The 19,827-nt window shown below is 42.4% G+C and overlaps 1 protein-coding gene across 3 annotated transcripts in view; it reads left to right on the forward strand.

Moving 5' to 3' along the window:
• The window catches only part of LOC136423568 (transcriptional coactivator YAP1-like), a 34,293-nt gene that overhangs the window by 12,949 nt on the left and 1,517 nt on the right, over nt 1-19,827 (forward strand). For 2 of the 3 annotated variants that reach the window (XM_066411790.1, XM_066411792.1), the window contains exons 3-7: nt 9,139-9,287; nt 9,741-9,863; nt 10,470-10,651; nt 18,281-18,425; nt 19,327-19,476. In XM_066411790.1, coding sequence (XP_066267887.1) covers nt 9,139-9,287; nt 9,741-9,863; nt 10,470-10,651; nt 18,281-18,425; nt 19,327-19,476 — 749 coding nt within the window. The remainder of the gene's footprint in view (nt 1-9,138; nt 9,288-9,740; nt 9,864-10,469; nt 10,652-18,280; nt 18,426-19,326; nt 19,477-19,827) is intronic. The other variant, XM_066411791.1, reaches the window with a different exon arrangement.

A 19,827-nucleotide genomic window follows, 5' to 3' on the forward strand; every position in this document is an offset into this window, starting at 1 on the left:
CTGTCCAACCTCCTTGGTCTCTGATTCCGAACGCAAAATGCTTTATCATAAACTAAAAAATGTGTTGAATGAAGTCTTGCTACTCGAAGAGAGTGAATAACCTTGACTTTAGTACTGTGTTAGTAACAGCACTTTTAGATGCTCACAGAGGGATTCTTCAAAGGATCTTTGAGAGTCCATAATGTGAGCAGAAAGGTCCCAAAAATTACACCTTTCTCCGGTGGAATTACTGCTTATTACCTGTTGCACAGGTGTTTAAATGGTCACAACTGTTCACCCTGCCTGACCTTTGACCATTTCTCACCTGTTACAAAAGAACAACACCTGATGGCCACAGGGCATGTCTTGGGTGGGTCATCGTGTCAAGCCATCTTTAAGTCTTGTCAAACTAGTCTAACATGCATACAAGTACAGTAACACAGGCAACAAAAGAAAATTATTTGCAACTTTATGCTAACAAAATTTGTCACAAACAGTGAAGCAGATCTTAGTATTTATGAAGAGCAATCTGTTATGAAATGTCTCTTGTATAGTTGTATGAATCATGAATACACCTTTATTATCTCTCAAATGTGGTGGAAATAGTGTTTGTATATCTGGTGTTCTTTTGTGAGGTTTAAAATTTACTACAGGGAAAGCCATGTCCTTAGCTGGGGAAAAAACAATTTGTTAAGACATTCACAATACATGTATCGGTTCATTCAAGTACGAACATTGCCTTGTGACAAGAATAGAATTCATTCAATACATCCATGGAAAGCAACCTTCCCTTGACTTATCAAAAATTCAAATCATGGGAAGTGCCAGTCTCAGAGTCTGTGTTATTGGGTATAAATGTATGGATTTAAGTCAACAATAGGCAGTCAGCTTCATTGAAAGGAAACAAAATGTTCCTATCCAACATTGTTGTGAGCGAATGATACACATCATGGACTTTTGGGGTCAAACCAACACTGTGTTCAAAAGGGACGCAGCTCCTGAATTGTACCATTTATAGTTGCCACTGAAAATAGCATCTCATTTGGGGCATCTGGATTTATGGGGATGAAGCGTTGGAAGTTTCTATTATCCCATGGAATAGTAGTGAGAATCAGAGGTTGTGAATAATTCACTATGATTAGTTTTCACCTGTATATTAGTTGTCATCTCAATATAGAGGATGATCATGTACGATGTCACTTGGTCAATGGAGATAGAAATTGTGGTACTGTATACTGTAAATCATGAGATATTTGCAGTGCCAAAAATAGTTACTCAAACTGTTTCAAAATTTTATCCAGTTGCTTGAGTAACTATTTTTGGCGTATCTTACTACCTGGATGTCTAACCTTCATTGAAATATTTGCAGTGGTTTGCGTCCACTGTAGTTTTTGCGGTGACCAGGGCTTATCATACCATGAACATATGCTTTGTCTTTCATTCAATCATTGAGTAATTACGGTTGTTCTTATTGTCAACTAAAAGACACTGCGAACTCTTGATTTTCACAGTGCTGCGAAATTTAATGTTACAAAATGTAAATGAATTTACAGTAACATAGAGCTTTTAAAGTAAGTCCTGCCTGATAAAGCTAATGCAGCGTCAGTACAATAATATCATTTTTCGTTTCAAACTTTAAAGGCAAAACTGCTACTTTTAGATTTTATTATGGGATGGTAGCATTCAAAGGCCTCCTTTTTTTTAGGAGGCAATGCAAGTTTCAATCGAAAAATATAATCAAATGCACAATTTCTTTATAGAAAGTGTCATTTGCAACTGGTCATTTAGTAACAGTTTGTAAGAGAAGTTTCCAGGTGACAAGGTGAACAACTTAATTACCATCTCCAAATTCCCTCAGCAACAATGCAGAGCCTGTGTGCTTTCTGCAAAAGTAATTTACCAATGTTTAAACTGTTTGTTGTCCTCAAACATGGGTGGGCTTTTGAGGATATTGGACAGTATTTTATTATACAATTACTTGTGAATTAATAATGGAACCAGGTGACAGCCATAATATGGGATATACGGCTTGCACTTTGTCATGTTAATTATTCAGTGTTTATTCTTTGGCCAGAGTTGATTGTAAAAAGAGCTTTATTGCATATGTAACTAGTATTGAATGAAGGATACTTTTAATGGAAGGAAAGGGCTAGGTATATAGCAACTTTTGTTACCGAAATGTTACTTACTTAATAATGGTATTTTCATTTATACCATAATGTTTTCTTTGTAACCCTTTGAATTTATTTTATAACAAAGAGCGAAAGACAAGAATACAGAAAGAACTTCTGAATTGTTAGGGCTTTCTTTTTGTAAACAATCTTCAATGTTTTTGCCTGGTGTTCAGCCTTGTCCAACTTTTTGGTCAGCTTCCCAACAGTTGCTACCATCCAGTGAGTGCAGAGCAAGAGTAAACGTAACAGGCTGCCAGCTTTGTTGTGTAGCCTGTTACATCCATCCATTGACCAGTCATGGCCATTGACTATGTTCAAGTGTACTTTAGGCAACCCTTTCTTTCCTTTATTCTTCTTCTCACAGCCACACCCAGTTTTACATCAAAAGTCAAAACTACAAAAAATGGTCCCACCACACCCTGTTCTAACCAAAACAGTGCAGAAGTGATAAAAATCTGGTGCCACACTGGGACTCTGATATAAACCAGACCAGGACTGAGTTTACCCCAGAAAAAATTGGCTGCCGGCCACCAAACATGGTGCATTAGCTGGGAGCAGCCCCTCACCAGGCTTACAAGTTACAGGTTGCCATGGCAACTGCCAACTGTAAGAGGAAAGGTCATGACCAGTGGCTGCTGTCCTGACCTCTGACCTGAACAGATGTGGTAGAAACATCATCATCATCATACAGCAATACTTGTCTGTGTGGGAAAATTATAAGATGATTTTCATATCATACAATATTTTAAAGTTTATGGGATGCTCATATACCATTTCTACTCTAAGAACACTTGAATTGCCCATACAGAAATATAGAAATATAGAAATACAGACTGGATATGACCGTTGCGTCTAGAGGTGTCAGGCCTTAGTTTGTTGTGACTTGGGACATGGCGTGCTTATAAGGTATTGGAGGTCACCAAAGCGCTGGGGATAACACAGTGTTTGCCTTGGGCATGTGAGGTTGATAGATTCATGACTTTTCATCTGTTTTTCATGACCCTCAGAAGTCCAGCCTCTTCAATATTTGGATGCAGATGTCGTGAAAAAATGTAGTTTCTTTCCTATCATAACATCGGCGTAAGGTTGCATGATAGGCAAGGAAAGGAGGATCACTACTGGGACAAAAAAAAATTAATGTTCATTTGGAAAGTCAATGCTAGACTCAAGTTTAAACATTTCCATTAAGGCTAGCCTTCCTTAACTGTCATTGTCGTGACAACTCAAAATTCTAAAGGAATCAGTAAGATAGGTGCCAAACAATGTACCAGGCCACAGACCAACAAGGGAAGAAGGCTTGCTGCCAAACCTCTCCTGCAAAAGTTGATAGAGATGTTGAGCAGAAGCATTCTGGTGAGAGTAACCTTCTATGTACATGTGGTGTACCATCAGGAACAAGCTTGTCCTTAAATATGTGAAGGCTGTGATGATGTTGAGACCAGAGGTAGTCATGGGAACCAAGGATGGAAGGAAAGTTGATGTCTTACAGTTGGATGCTATAACTAACTCCTTGAATGAACCCAAACGAAACGTTTTGATTTAGTGGTGGTTCTGCAGTTGATTTTTTGAAAGTACACAAAAATGTATACAGTAAGTTTTGCCTTTCTAACAGTATCTAGGCAAAGGCAAACTGCTAGCACCATGAAATGTTTCCCTTTGTGATTTCCAGTTTCTTGCACTTCTGTGCTATTTGCTTTCCCTAGTCATGGCATCACAGTGGTGTATTGGTTTAGTCTTATCTTATAAACATGTTGTCTCGTTTCCATGACAACAGATGTAGGAAGAGCTGGCTACAGTCCTTGGAAGTAAACAGTCTGACAAAAAGATGAAAGTTAAAAAAAATCATGGTTAACAAAGGAAAAACACATTTTGCTATTGTATTTTCCACATCTTGTAAAAACTTTCCTGATTATACTACATAATTAAGTTCGAGTAGATATAATTTTGCAGTATGGGGAAAAAATAAGTATTCTCAGTGTTTGAAGACAGTATGCGCACTGAGTGCATTACTGACCAAAAATCTGCCTTGTTTGTTGGATGGGATAAGTTCACTGCGGACAGTTCACAGCAGAATCTATAAACCTATAACCACAGCAAATATGTCAAGATTTACAGGAAGTAACTGAGAATTTATAGCCAAAAGAGAGACAGTTTAGCCGATCCACAATTGCTCAGGATATATTTGTTACACCCTCTTTCTACTAGAGACTCTGACCGATGAGGGACGAAACACTTGACAGGACCCTCAACAAATTTCGTTGATTAGCAACGGTTATTTTTACATTTAGTGTGTTTGGTTGTCTTAAAATGATACTTGTACATCGTGCATCATATTCCTAACGTTCGTCATCAAGTGGAAAGGGGCCTTGTGACATGGGAACTTTCAAATGATACTTCTGCGTGCACATCATATTCCTATTATGAAATCAAGGGTCACACAAGTGACAGATCCCATTTTGTTTGCTCAAAGGTTGGTCAGCGATCGCCGTCTAGTGGAAAGCGGCCTTATGACGTGGGAACTTTCAAATGATACTTCTAGTCTACGTCACACATCATATTCCTATTATGAAATCAAGGGTCTCACAAGTGACAAATCCCATTTTGGTCGCTCGACGGTTGCTTAGTGCCTAGTGACGTGGGTACACATGATAGAGTGTCGGTCAGGTTTTTCCTGGGTCCAGAGGCTGCAGACAAGTGTAATGTGATGTGTATATCTCAGCTGTCTGCGCTCGTTTATCATCCCGGAGCCAAATCTGATGACATGGCTGACAGGTGCCGTAGAACTGATATGATGAAACTGATGGGATGGCAGTTATAAGGACTGTTCCAAGAAGGGCACGGGGGTGTTTACAAGATATAGATGAAACTGGTTATACATGTATGTTGAAAATATTAAAAAATATTGTTGGAACTATTTTTCAAAAGATTAGTTTCGTGTGAACTGTCAATCTGAATTGAATAGATAAATATTCTGACTTTATACACCCCTACTCCTTTCCATGTCCTACTCCTACCACATTGCAGAACAGCTGATCGTTGCAACAGCTAGCAATTATAAATCCATGTTTTCCTTGTGTCTGACACTCTAACACATGTCCCAAAGTCTTACATATATATTTAAAGCAAAAGATTTAAACTCAGCGAAGTGCAATTAGTGACGTACATGCAACTGGAAGGTTTGACCTTTGGGAGGGGGGGACGTGACTTCAGGCAACTTCAGTTCCTGACTTTTCCGGTTTGGGAGATACCATCCTCACTGATAAGTAGAGGACACAGTGATACATACTGCATCTACAATGCCATTTTTGCTGATAGCAAGGAAGATATTAGGTATAAATCATGTAATATATCAACGTGACATTTTGCTGATGGCTAGAAATGATTTGAATTGGATATAAAGGTTTGTATACATTGCTTGGGACTTTGCTGGCAGTTGGTTTCCTAATATAACACTAGGAGATCTAAATGGGGACCAGCGTGTTGTGATTCATAGCAGGCCAACAGACCACACATGGCCCTGCCTGCCCTGACAAGTGACTGAAGTCTGTTCCTTGGTTGTCATCTGCACGGGATGAAAAATTGAGAAGCGAGCATCCAAATTTATACCTTTCAAGCTGGCTGAATGAAAAAGGGTATACTGTATATATGCTCCATAACTTGCACTTTTAAACGAAACCCGAAGTTCCACTGCAGTACCTAAGAAAGCTGCTCGGAGGCCCAGTGTCAAACTTGACCTTCCTTTTCCCATCCCTACCCATGTTCCAAATTCAGTCAAAGATCCGCATCGGCTTTTTAGCGAATGCCCACAAACGCCCACTCTGGCGAAGTCCGCGCTTCACGAATGTAATTTTTTTTGCTCGGAATATGTTCAGGTTGTGCTCCCATTAATTAATCCTGAGTTTCAAGTCCATCCATCGATCCGAAGTTAAATAAAGCGAACTTGAAGATTCTTACCTGGCTTTTTAGCGAATGCCCAGCAAAAAAGGCTTTTTAGCGAATGCCCACTATATCAGCCAAAATATCGGCCATCGTGACACGGGTGCTAAATCTAACACCATAAACATGTTCAACAAGTTGTCCCCTGAATGTGTACTCAGTTTCCGTGCTGTACACGCCTGTGAAGTCACTTTATTTTACGAAATACACGGCGTGTGAATCCACGGCCCCGGACGTAAAAATCCAATATGGCGGCTCATTTGCATATTTGGGACACGTTACTAGCGGCCTCTACACCGTATACGTGCCGCGGCCCGCGCCGTGTATTTCGTAAAATAAAGTGACTTTACAGGCGTGTACAGCACGGAAACTGAGTACACATTCAGGGGACAACTTGTTGAACATGTTTATGGTGTTAGATTTAGCACCCGTGTCACGATGGCCGATATTTTGGCTGATATAGTGGGCATTCGCTAAAAAGCCATTTTTTGCTGGGCATTCGCTAAAAAGCCAGGTAAGAATCTTCAAGTTCGCTTTATTTAACTTCGGATCGATGGATGGACTTGAAACTCGGGATTAATTAATGGGAGCACAACCTGAACATATTCCGAGCACAAAAAAAATACATTCGTGAAGCGCGGACTTCGCCAGAGTGGGCGTTTGTGGGCATTCGCTAAAAAGCCTGTCCCTCAAAGATCCATCCACAGCGTCTTGAGTTATGCTACCCACAAACACCCAAACGACACCAAAAACATACCCTTCTTCAGTTCTTCAACTTCTTGGGGAAGGTAAACATGACGTGTTCGTGAATCAAGTTTATTTCGTTGACTACCGATCATCGGCCTAGGCCAGTGATGTACAACACTACCCTGTGCTGGTCAGGCCCGGCACCAGTACTGACTGCCCGGCCCACAGTACAGCTGGTCAGTGCTGAGCCAGCAGGCCTGACCATGCCAGCGGTTCCTGATGACTCGGACAGATGCTGATGTAACCTCTACACCAGACCTATGCCAGAGATTTAACCCTACTCCTCCCCCATCCTACCCAAGACAAGCAGTCACCGCAGACGTTTTATTGCCATCTCTAAAATGTGTCCCAGGAAAGCGTAATACTGTAAATTCATATAGATTTGTTACACTTCAATTTACACTTCAAAATCCAGTCTTTGTAGTGTCTTTGAGGTCGCTGTTGAAACAACCTTGTATGTTCACACTGTGATGGGTTCGTCATGAAAGGTCTTTGTAAAAACTGTGAACAGCAAAGATTTCACGATTTACAGAACTAGTGTACCACATTGGCTGCTGTCTTCCTATGATGTCTCATACTGAAATACAGAAACCTTTAGGTCCTCGATGTATACCAGTATCATTGTACAAATTTGTTGGCAACAAAGATGTCTGTTTGTATTTAATGAACCTTAATGAAACTTGAATTTTTATTACACTTATACTCAGAAATACATTGATACTGTCCAAATCAAAGGAAACTACACAGACATCAAGCTGACACAAACACAGTTGTTGTTATCCTCGTTAATCCCCAATAAATGTGATTAGCAAAGCGCAGCTGTGATTGGATGAGACATCCATGTGTACAAACACAGTTGCCCCCCTCCCCACAGACCAGTGAGCACCTGCTCCTTATACCTCACCACACAGCTGACACCATCCACACTTTTACGTCAGCGAAGCCTCATGGGAAGTGGCGTGTTACTGCAGTTTTGGCAGGGTAAGGTCCTGCCACCATCAGCACAACCTGATAAGGGTCCCAACCCCATCATTTGTGACGACTTTTGTGCTTCTCAGCTGTCTCTTCTTACTAAGCTTATCCTAAACTGTGTGGGCTGTCTAGCTCCCATATACTGAAAGTAAATTCAAGGAACTGTGCAACACAATGAAAATTAAGAGTAGGCTGTGTCTTCGAGTTTGTCATTGAAATAACCGTAGTGACGTAATGCAAAACTGCCCTTTTCCAAGTGTTATGAGTTTGCGTTGACCGATCACAGCAAAAATCCCAAACATAAAACATGAATATTTCATGATTTATTGTACTTGTAGTTCAGCATAAGACTAAGTATAGAATGGCAGCAAGAAAAGTTGTGATCTCTATAACAAAAACTATTTAACTGTATTGCTTCTACACTGCAGTAAGTCATTACAAATCTCCAAGAGATAAAAAAAACTGATACATGTAGGACTGCTGTCTGAATTCAAGTTGACGGTCACCTGTTTTGCCACCAGCAAGGCTTAGGCAGCAGGTGCAGCTGCTTGGTTGCCCATCATTATGGGCAATTCTTACAGCTGTTCAGGACACATTGCAGCTGGTTTGTAGTTCAAACTTTGAACATGTTGATAATGGTCCCAGATTCAAACACTGAAAAGATGAAAATGTTGATCAAACTGTTACACGTCAAATGCCAATCCAAAAGGACTTATGCAACATCCCCTCAAGTTTTGCCCAAGCAGGGTTTGAACCTCTAATATATGCCATAAGGAGTATTTGTTACACAGGGACAGATTATGATAACCTTCCGAAATCATTTTCCAGCAAGTAGATCTATATCCTTCTAAGCAGAATTGTCTGAATGGAAACTCCAGGCTGTCTGTCTGTAAGCAGTCAGGACGAGCCATGTGGTGTCCATATCAGTGGGTCAGGGGGAGGGGGGCGTTTTGACTGTTTCCTTTATTTACCTGACCTCCACTGCAGACTTTGTGGGTGGCTGTCATCCCCCTGCTGTAGTAACCACAGAAACACTCCCAAGTCCAAGTGTCATGGGAAGCGCTGTGTATAACTTTCACATGTGGAACTCCTGCAAAAGATCTTTCCTCTCTGATCTGTGTGTCTGTGTCAGTCAGTCTAGTATAATCTCCAAGCAGATCTATCGGTGGCAATGACAGTATCCAAAGGGCAATAGCAGTATTATTAGCCACAGTTCCAAGATAAATAAACGTTTCTTCTCTAATATGACTCATTTTACCAACAGGAAAGCATACTTGTTTGGGTCCCGGTGTCAAGTTATTAATGTTTGTTTGTTTGTTTTGTTCTGTAGCCATAACAACCAGACCACGACCTGGGAAGACCCGAGAAAGTCGCTCAGTACTTCGTCTCTCAACCAACCACAGAGCCCTGCCGGCACCCCAGTCAGATCCCCGGGGTCCATGTCCCCCCTGTCCCCCTCTCCTGCACATTCCCAGCAAGGTGAGTTCATCTTTATCTTATCAATGTATATCTGCATTTAAATGGTGCCATAGTGGGTCACATTTAATTCGGGAAATTACAAAGGACTTTTTAAAAGAAATGTTACATACCCCTCTTACAACATACTCTCGTAGCACTACGCAGAGTATGGTAGTGAAAGATGTACATACAACCACTTCCAGTGGACTAGGCATCTGCTGTAGTGCTTGCACAACTGTGTGGCCCAAGGGCTATGGAAACAGAGATTGGCATTATCCCCTATTCAAAAGTGTGGGAGGGGTTCTAACTTCAAGTAACTCAGCTACCATCTATAACCTAATTATACCTTCTCTTCTACATTCTTAGAGTTAGATATATAAGTAGTGCAACTTCTCTCCACAAGATTGCTCAGGAGATCTTATTGCGACAAGTTGAAGTATGCAAAATTTGAAATTGTTTTTTTCTTTCTTCCAGGTCTGAACAACATAAACAACATCCCTTTACCGGAGGGCTGGGAACAAGCCACTACCCCAGAAGGGGAGATCTACTTCATTAACCACCGTACACAGACCACTACCTGGCTGGACCCCAGACTTGGTAAGTTGAACACACACCACTACCAGTAGACTAGCCCTCAGCTGTAGTGCTTGCACACTTGTGTGGCCCAAGGGCTATAGAGATGGAGATGGGCACTGCCCCTCACACACTGAAATGTATGGAAGGATTTTGACCTTGTAACTCTCTAAATCAAGGATAATGTTTTTAGACTCAGAGGTTCAGTCAGCAATGTTTCAGCAGGTTAACGTCAAACACAGCAGGCCCCAGGTCAACGAGCGGCAGCGACAATTTAATATTTACATTTTTTGCCTCCTGACGGCTTTCATTAATACTGCAACAGAACTTCCGGCTTCTGGATTTCTTTAGATAACTTCTAATCATGATGTTTTGTTCCCTTGCAACAGCCATAATGCAGCAACAGCAAAAACTGACAGCATCTCTTCTCCTTAAGTCAGAAACATCATCATTGAGACAAGTTTAACACAAAGTTTTACCCCCTCCCTTCCACAGCCATGATGCAGCGTCAGCAGAGCATCCCCCAGCACCAGCAACCCCCCTACCAGGCGCGCTCCCCCACCCCCCAACAGCAGGCACAGGTCAACGAGCAGCAACAATAAACTAACGTGTACCCCCCTCCCCCCACAGCCATGATGCAGCGTCAGCAGAGCATCCCCCAGCACCAGCAGCCCCCCTACCAGGCGCGCTCCCCCACCCCCCAGCAACAGGCACAGGTGAATGAGCAGCAGAGGCAGCAGAAGCTGCGGCTACAGCGGCTTCAGCTGGAGAGGGAACGGCTGCGCATGCGGCAGGAGCAGATCATGCAGCAGGTGAGCGTGGGAGGGGACATCGGGGTACGGGGTGAACTCAGGTGGAGGTGTAGCTTAGAACAGGGTAACTAGGGCAAGAGCAATTTAGCACATGGCTACTTCCCCTCGACTAAGGAGCAGATCATGCAGCAGGTAAGCGTGGGAGGGGACGTCGGGGTACAGGGTGAACTCAGGTGGAGGCATAGCTTAGAACAGGGTAACTTGGCGAGAGCATGTCACTGTGATGTGCAGAAACTTCTGGCGCAGATCATGCAGCAGGTAAGCGTGGGAGGGGACATCGGGGTACGGGGTGAACTCTGGTGGAGGCGTAGCTTAGAACGGGGTAACTAGTCTGTATCTGTATCTATATAGCCGGTATAACCGCCATCAGGCGTAACACACCAGCTGCGCAGGCACGCGGCGCGGCAGCAGCTGGTCATATTACACCGAACGGTCTGTTACACCTAGTCTTTGCATATCTGACTGCAACCGTTCTTTAAAGCTACTTAGTGATGAAGCTCCTACAGTACTTGATGACAACGAGTTCCATTCTACTATGGTTCTCGGGAAATACGAATTTTTGAACACGTCAATCCTTGGCTGATAACTCTGGTACTTAAAAGCATGACTATTTCTGGTCCTCTTCTGAGCTGGCATTAGATACTTATCAGTCGGTACGTCCACAAGTTTATTAGTCATCTTGTACATCATGCAAAGTCTGGACATTGTTCTCCTGTCCTCAAGTGACATCCATTGCAGGTCTGCTTTCATTTTTGTTACACTGACGCCCCTTTCATAGTTGTTCGTGCAGAATCTGGCAGCTTGGTTCTGCACCCTCTCGAGTTTATCTATATCCTTCTTTGTGTATGGATCCCAAACTGTTGCAGCATATTCAAGGTTTGGTCTTACTAGAGACGTGTATGCAAGTGATTTTACCTTTGCTGGGCATGCCCACAAATTACGTTTGATCACTCCCAATGTCTGTTTAGCCTTAGTTGTTACTTTGTTGATATGGGTGTTCCACTTTAGCCCCGTTGTTAATGTAACGCCTAGGTACGGGTGGCTCTTTGCTGTTGCTAGAGCCTGTCCACAGAACTGGTAGGTGGTTACAATTGGGTTTCGTTTGTTTGTTATATGCATGATGTAACATTTTTCCGGATTAAACTGCATTAGCCATCTGCTTTGCCATTCTTCGAGTGTGTTCAAATCTTCTTGCAAAAGCTGTGAATCACTCTGTGTGGACAACTCTATATATAACAGGCAGTCATCGGCAAATAACCTCACATTTGAATCAAGCTGGTCTGGTAAGTCATTTATGTACAGGAGGAAGAGTAACGGTCCCAGAACAGTTCCCTGTGGTACGCCGGAGCGCCGGAGTGCAAGAGCATGTCACTGTGATGTGCAGAAACTTCTGTCGCAAAGTCTGTCACAAAGTACTTTGCACATGGCTACTGCCCCTCAGGCAATGAAAATCACCCATTATATTGGTAGGGCAGAAAAAAGTAGGGCTATGAACAAAAAGTGTGGGACTATTTTATGCAAATCAGCAGAAACAAGCACTTAAATGTAACAAAGTTGACCATGCTGAACAAAGTTTACTGGGCCTTGAGAACTATGATTGAACTATGCTGCCATGTGTGCATGAATCTCAGTCAGACTGCCGTGGGTCCTTGTGGGAGTTGAGTAATAACTCATGCGGTGCCCATGGCCTTGTTTCTGCTGGCATACTCCATCATTATCGGTACTAGCATGTGGAAGTCATTACTGTCAGGTAGTGGGGAGACATGACTTACAGAAAACCTTGGGGAAAGTCATCAGATAGAAGGTAAACCTAGTGTTATGTCTTAAAGCCGCCATCAAACAGGAGGAAAATAGCTGACTCGGCGAGTTTGTCAGCTCTAAAGGACATTTTCTTCAGCCACGTGACCGGTGTGCCCTCGATCACTGTGCTGTTGTTAGGGATCGACTGATGTACGCAAGTCACCAAGCCCTTCCAAAGTGACGTCAGATTTCATGTGAAAGAAATGCTTGACACCTTGGCTGATTTTAAATTTGGCAACCTTCAAATCAACAGATTTGTCGGGAGGTTGTTGACAGTGTCACACCAGCTAAAGAAGATCTAGAGAATAATTTATTGAAAAAAGGATGGTCCAAGTATAAGTAAATACATATAGGAATGCTTTTGTTTAGAAGGGAATGTTTTGTCAGTAATGAAGCGTAACAAACAGTATGTCTGATTACACACATTGGGCTCTTTGATGTTGAAAAGTTTAAAGTTCAAAAAGTCAAAAAGTCTTGAACCCAAAAGCGTCTCAGGTGCGTACCAGGTGTGTTAGCCTAAGGGAAGACGAAGGACAATAGAGAGGTATGCGAAGGTGTGGAGAAAGGTGTGGAGGAGAACCACCCTCCTTTGTTACACTTGACGTGAGGTAAAGCCCCGCTCTAGTGCGTGCTATTATTAAATGTCACAGCCAATAGGGTGGTTTGTTGTGACGGATCCGTGTGTATTCTGAGGGCGTAACGTCTGTTTTGAGCTGCCTGTGCCAGATTTACTGTGTTACATACTGTGCATTGTGATGTGGTTTGACATCGCATGGTTCCTGTTGCGAGAGGTGCAGTGTGCCAACTAGTAAGGTCAAGTATGTATAGAATAAATCTTGAGCACAGTTGTACAGTATGACCAATGGGTAATGTACTGTATATCTTGAATTGTTCGTAGACGTGGTTTTATTTTTACTTTTTTTTTTCCGCCGAACTCTTCACTGAGAAATCACTTCCATTGTATAACTACCCTGATGTTTGGGAAAATGTGTTTATTTGTTGGAACCCCACACCTTTATTTTCTGCAATGAACACTTCACTTGTATAATTCCTATTGAAAACAGTATCCACCAGTCATTATAAAACTCACAGAATCTCGGTTTCTGTAACCCCCTTTGCTACCCTCTGCCTGATGGTGCCTAGGACTGGTTTTCTAGATTCTTGTAACCCCCATTGCTACCCTTTGCCTGCTGCTGCCTAGACCTGGTTTTGGCTGAGCGGTGCTGTAAGCCAGCGTGCTATGGGGATGACAGGTCTGTGTGGGACATGGTGGCCTGACCTGTTTCCTGAGCTAGGAGCCTGTGTGTACGGGGGATGAGCTTTCTAAGCTCAACTGCATCGATGGCAGGAGACAACAAGGCTCTGAGAACGGATCCTGCCTTGTTTTTCCTGCATAGCCATAAAAGAACACTCGAGAGCTTTAGGATCTACGTGGTGTGGCATCAAAACTGTGGGATGAGAAACCCTCTGCTGCAGAGAGGGTCCTTTTGTGGCAGAATGGTTCCGTTTTTCCTTTCTGTAAAAAACAAGAAAGAACAGTATGGTTTGTCCAGGGCTGTCTCCAGCTTAAGTTTGTTCCCGTCCCACTCATTGTTTGGTACGCAAAATCTGTCATTCTAAGCTTACAAAAATACATTTTCATGAATTTCATATCGTGACGTTCAGATTTTTTGGACGGACAGGATGAAAATTTTTCTGTCCCAACTAGCAAATTTCCATCCTGGGACGGAGGGCCAGGACCTAGAGACAGCCCTGGGTTAGTCAGAACAACATCATTAACTTTAAGACGACTAAAAGAACTCTTCCAAATAACCTGACTCTTAATGTGGGCGGAGGGAAATGCTTCAGTAGTGATCATCTTAAAGATGTAACTTAAGAAGCGAGCCTCAGCCTTGACTGGCCCTAGCCAGACTGTGTAGGAACCTTTATACCTATATACGGCTATCAGGCAGGCTAAACTTGTCGTCACCACACATATTATAACTACTCAGGCTGGGTCTACTGAGAAAGCTCCGGTCTAGAGCGTTCGCGTCAAGATGCAGTAGCTGTCAGGAAAATAAGGAACACAATTTGTAAACTTCCATGGTGGTCATATAGTCTGGTATAAACTAAACAGCATGATCTCACTGATATATTATAGATATTTTTCATCACTTTCCTCAGAGACTCCTACCGTTTCAACTGTAAATCTGGAAATGTTTGCAGTCTGTTTTATTTTAACGGTGACCACGAAATCACAACACTTCAAATATGTGCTTCCGTTAATGCTTTTTTACTAGTGAATAGTTTCTGCCACAAACCGAAAATACTGCGAAAACCTTTTTTCGTCCTACCCTGAAATTAAAGTCTTGCAGAAAAAGACTAATTTACGGTACTTTTCCCCTTAATTGCCACCATTGAGAAGAAGCAGACTGAAAAGCACAGTAAATACACAGTGATTAAAATTTGTAGGAAACCGGTATCAGCTAACCAGGGAAGCAAGGCTAGCCTCACACAACACACTGCACATGAAACTCTATCTGGGTTCTTCAGGGCAGTATCCCTTCACACTAAGATCCCAGTGCTGATAGCTAGTTTCAGCCTTGTGGGAAAAACCAACTATCGGACAAAAGATAAAGTGTATCGGCTGACGTCAACCGCCTTGACTGTACACAACGTTCAAGTCTGCAGAAGTGTTGAAGGACATGGCGATATCACAGCAGAAACAAGCAAAACAGACCTGTTAGGTTCAGATTGGCTGTTTGTGGTTAGAAAGAGGGTTTCCGAACAACATGCAAGAAGAAAAACAACATGACACTAGAACAGCACAAGTTTGCTAAGGTGGAGAGGGAAACTACACAATAGGACCTCTATGCGTTGTTTGTGTTGACTGCAAGTCCTCTGTCTAGCGTTAAGTAAGAAAATATTTGTGGTTCTTTTATGTTCAAGGTTCGGAACTTATCACAAACTTATCACACAGCAAACATACGTTCTGTCTTGCAAATTTTGCACTTCTACCGTAGTTTCGAACACCGCGAGTGCCTTCTTTCACCTCTTACAGTGAAATTGAATCCCCACGAACTTAAAATCAATTTACAGTACAGTATAGGGCTGACCAGGTTTTGTTGTGTTGTTGCCTGTGCCGTGTAGTCGTACATGTGTGCACTAACTCCTGCATGGTGTTCGGTTTACTCTAAGTCAGCACTCATGCAGTATGCAAAGTACACAAGCCATTCAGACCTCTGTCAAAAGGGCCAGAACCACACACTAAGGGGGTGGGGGTTCACTAAGCATACTATAGTGTATGACACTTGTGTATCTCGTGTGTGAAAACAATGTTAGCTAAGGATTGAACAAGTTATCAATATGAATTACTGTAAATTCATGGAGTTAATTTTAGGGTAAGGGAAAGGCGTTCCTTGTGTTCTAATGTAGGGTGAAAACACAGAGTGCATTGCAGAACTTATACAGTTTTCGTGGTGTCATGATTTTGCTGTAGCGAGAAGTGCAGACATAAATTCACCATCACTATTTCAAGGTTTACAGCATACAGTATCATCATGATACAAAAGCATGAGCGATACCAGTATTCCTCTTTGCAAAACAAAAGTTTTGGACAATTGACAACGAGTACCACAAAATTTCACTGTGCTGGCCTTTAATATAGTGGTTATTTTTCTGTGGTTTGTGGCAATGAAACTGTTTACAAAATCATTCTCCTCTGAACCCAAGGCCCCCCCTCCTTAGTATGTTCAGGTGCAGCCTGTTGTGTTTCAGCCCGTCTTTGTTCTGTCTGAAAGGTCTGGTATTGAGCTCCGCCCCTGGTAACTGTTTAGAAAAAGGGTAAACTGTCAAGAGTGGCCATTGTCAAGTGTACTGCATACACACTCCAGATGTACTGAGACCACAGTCTCAAACTTTCCGCTACAACGATTAGAGCAATGGTTCCTTTCTTTAATACAAGGAAATATAGGTTCGCTTAGCAAACTAACAGTTCTGAAAAGGCACTGTACAGTACTCCTACAGTAACTGCTATTGTGATTTAGTACGTCTGATATAATACTGGAATCACCTTGTTAGATCTACTAGTACTGTACATTCATGAGATATGCAAATTTTCAGGAATATTACCGTATTAAAACAGTAGCAAAACAGTACTAAATCAGTGATTACAGTATTTATAAGTTTGTTTCTTGATCGTGTAAGGTGCATTCAGAGAGACATTTGCGAAGGCAATTATGAAGGAAAACTGATTGTTGGAAGTGGAAGGACAAAGGCAAAGATGTCCTTGCGATTCAATATCTGTAATAATACTTGAATCATCTCCTTAAATCTACTGTACATTCATAAGATATCAAAATTTTCAGTAACATTACAGTATTGAAATACAGTAGTAGCGCAACAGTACTAAATCAGTAGTTACCGTATTCGATCGCATTCAGAGAGACATTTGCGAAGCTAATTATGAAGGAAAACTGATTTATGTTGGAAGGACAAAAGCCAAGATGGCCTGGCGAGTCAATCAGAGGTAACCTTGAAAACCCCCCTCCCCTGTTCACGGAACACACAAGGTCATGTGAACTCCCTGCAGTGAGTGCTTCCAGCAGTAAGGGTGAGAGGGGTCACCGGTTTGTTTGCGCCGGCTTGGCAGGAGCCGCTAGGAGGTGGCGTTACATGCTGGCAGAGTCAACAGCGTCCTGTAGGAGGGGTGCACCGCCGGACAATGATCTACTTGTCACGGGGAGGGCAGGACAGATTAACAAAGGCACTGAAGAGGCTGAATAAATTTCAAGCATGTCTACACAGCACAATACCCATTATGGTGGCTGTGGGTCTAACTGTGGGGATAGAGAGGACTTCGGTAGAGCAGAAACCATAGACTATTTACACACTGACTCTGTGTACGTGTGGTTTACCGGCTTGCCTATGGAAAGTAGCCTGTGCTCTTTCTGAATGACAGTGAAGAAATTTCTTTCTAAGGCTTTTAAAAAGTTGACAGTAGACAAAAACAACACACTGTTGTGGGAGAAATAATGCATAATTTTCTGAGTTTTAGTTGGGTGACTCTGCTAGGACACGTATATACCAGGACACGTATATAAAGTGACAAGGTCATGTTGTGACCTTTCCACTGGTTGACCTTTGCCCTGCTTTGACCTGAAGCTCACCTGGTACAAAATGTCACTGGTTACGCTTGTGGTTAACCTTCTATTGGAACGAAATATGAGACCATAGCTGGGTACATTTAAGTTACATCTGCACTGACTAGAGTGGGCATTACATTTACAGGTTGACATCTTGTTTATTTGTTTGCGATTAAGTTGTTTGCGATTTCCCACCTGGCCGAAGTCATTAAATACTTTTGAGTTGATTTTTCAGCAAGCAATGTTCTTTCACTAAAACCCAGCAGAGAACATTGTGGTTTGGAATAGTAAAACTCTTTGAACACAACAGTCAACCAAGTATTTTACTCGCACCAACGTTTCGGTGACTGTCTGTCACCTTCCTCAGGACAATTCTACTTGGCTCACATTGCACTGCAGCTATAGGTTACTAGACCCAAGCAGAGCATGGGTTTCGGCTGGTTTTTGACGTGTTTTTAGGCGTTTTTGTCGGGCTTTCTACTTTGTCACCTTTTTTTTTGTCTAGCCAAAAGATGACAAAGTAGAAAGCCCGACAAAAACGCCTAAAAACACGTCAAAAACCAGCCGAAACCCATGCTCTGCTTGGAGAGTAGCTATAGGTGTCACTGTTTATACTTATAGATGCGTTCCCAAAAGTAAGGTATGTACATATGTACATGGATAATCCATGTATTTCCGTAGAGTGACCTCCCGTGTTTGCCCCTAGGAGATGGCCTTGCGTGCAGGTCAGATGCCAGGAGAGGAGCAGATGAACGTGGCGGGGATGCCGCCCGCGTCGCAGGCCGCCGTTTCCTCCGCCTCGCAGAACCCCACCCAGACCACGTCAGAGATGCAGGCCGTCACCACAACAGGTACTTACATATCTTTCCCAGGTAGGCCTTAAGCCTGTTTGTCAAGAGAATTGTTTCTACCTTTCCTCTCTGTCCCGGAAGACCCCCTCCTCCTCAAGTCTGTCTAGTCTGCCCAATCTGTACTTTGTAAGTGTTTCTATGCGACTGTATGTTAGTTGAAGAACAATGTCATGCTCAATACAAAAGTTCCCCAAGCAGCTGGATACGTTTTGTAAACATTCAGACGTGTCAGTGATTGAGACACTGATGAAAGTTAGCAGCTTCTGTTTGAAATGTCTGACGGTTTACAAATCTTATCCAGTTGCTTGAGTAACTTTTGTATTCAGCATGAAATTACGTACAGTAGCATAGAAACACTAACAAAGTACAGATCCTAACCTTCATCGAATTACATCTTCTATTTACTATGGAAAATATACCTTGCCAAAGAAACACCAGGAAACTTGCTGACCTGTTGAACAACGCAAGCAACTGGATAAGTTTTGTAAATAACGTTCCAGATAGCATCTGCTGTGTTTTGTCAGGTGTCTTTTGTCAGTGCTTAAGACAGTGGATGCTGTCTGAAACGTCTGATAGTTTTCAAAATCTATCCAGTTGCTTGAGTAACTTTTGCATCATGTATCTTATTACCTGGATGTCTAACCTTCATCAAAGTATCTGATAACAATTGTTTTGAGTACAAATTTGCTTGAGTAACTTTTGTATCGAGCATGAATGAAATTGTTGTAATAACAACACAGTCAAAGGTCATTGTGTAATTTTGATGTGGTAGAAGTTTCGAGCAGGCTGGGACAGAATTAACCACAGACAAATATTTAAGACAGCTTTTCTATAACTTGACAGCTGCATTTGAAGCATTGAAGTACCAGTCTCGTGCTGACCATGACGTTGTTGTCTGCAGGTATGGACCCGTTCCTGAGCAGCGGGACTCCGTACCACAGTCGTGATGAGAGCGCCGACAGCGGTCTGGGCATGAGCAGTAACTACTCCCTGCCGCGCACGCCCGAGGACTTCCTCAGTAACGTGGACGAGATGGACACATCAGAAAATAGTGAGTTTCTTTAAAGTTTCTGTTGAACATTGTACAGACCTTCAGACATGTGTGTTTTCTTCTGATAAGAAATATGCAGTCATAGCTGTTCAGCTTAGGTGTAACGTAAGTCATTCGGCGTGATACAGCCACCTCTGCTTACCTTTAAAGTTGATGTGTTGCTCCAAATGGTGATTATACTGGCTAACCAATTCAGATATTGAGGGGAATACTGGGTGTACCATATGGTTGTTCTCTGTTTTCAATTGACTTGTTTTGTGAAATTTATCTACGTGAAAATGTAACAGAAAAAGACATTGCTTGTCCTCTTGATACAGTATGCTATGACCCTTGGAATGCTTGGATGCTGTA

This window comes from Branchiostoma lanceolatum, chromosome 17 (genome assembly GCF_035083965.1).
Source record: "Branchiostoma lanceolatum isolate klBraLanc5 chromosome 17, klBraLanc5.hap2, whole genome shotgun sequence".
In the NCBI taxonomy this organism is placed as follows: Eukaryota; Metazoa; Chordata; class Leptocardii; order Amphioxiformes; family Branchiostomatidae; genus Branchiostoma; species Branchiostoma lanceolatum.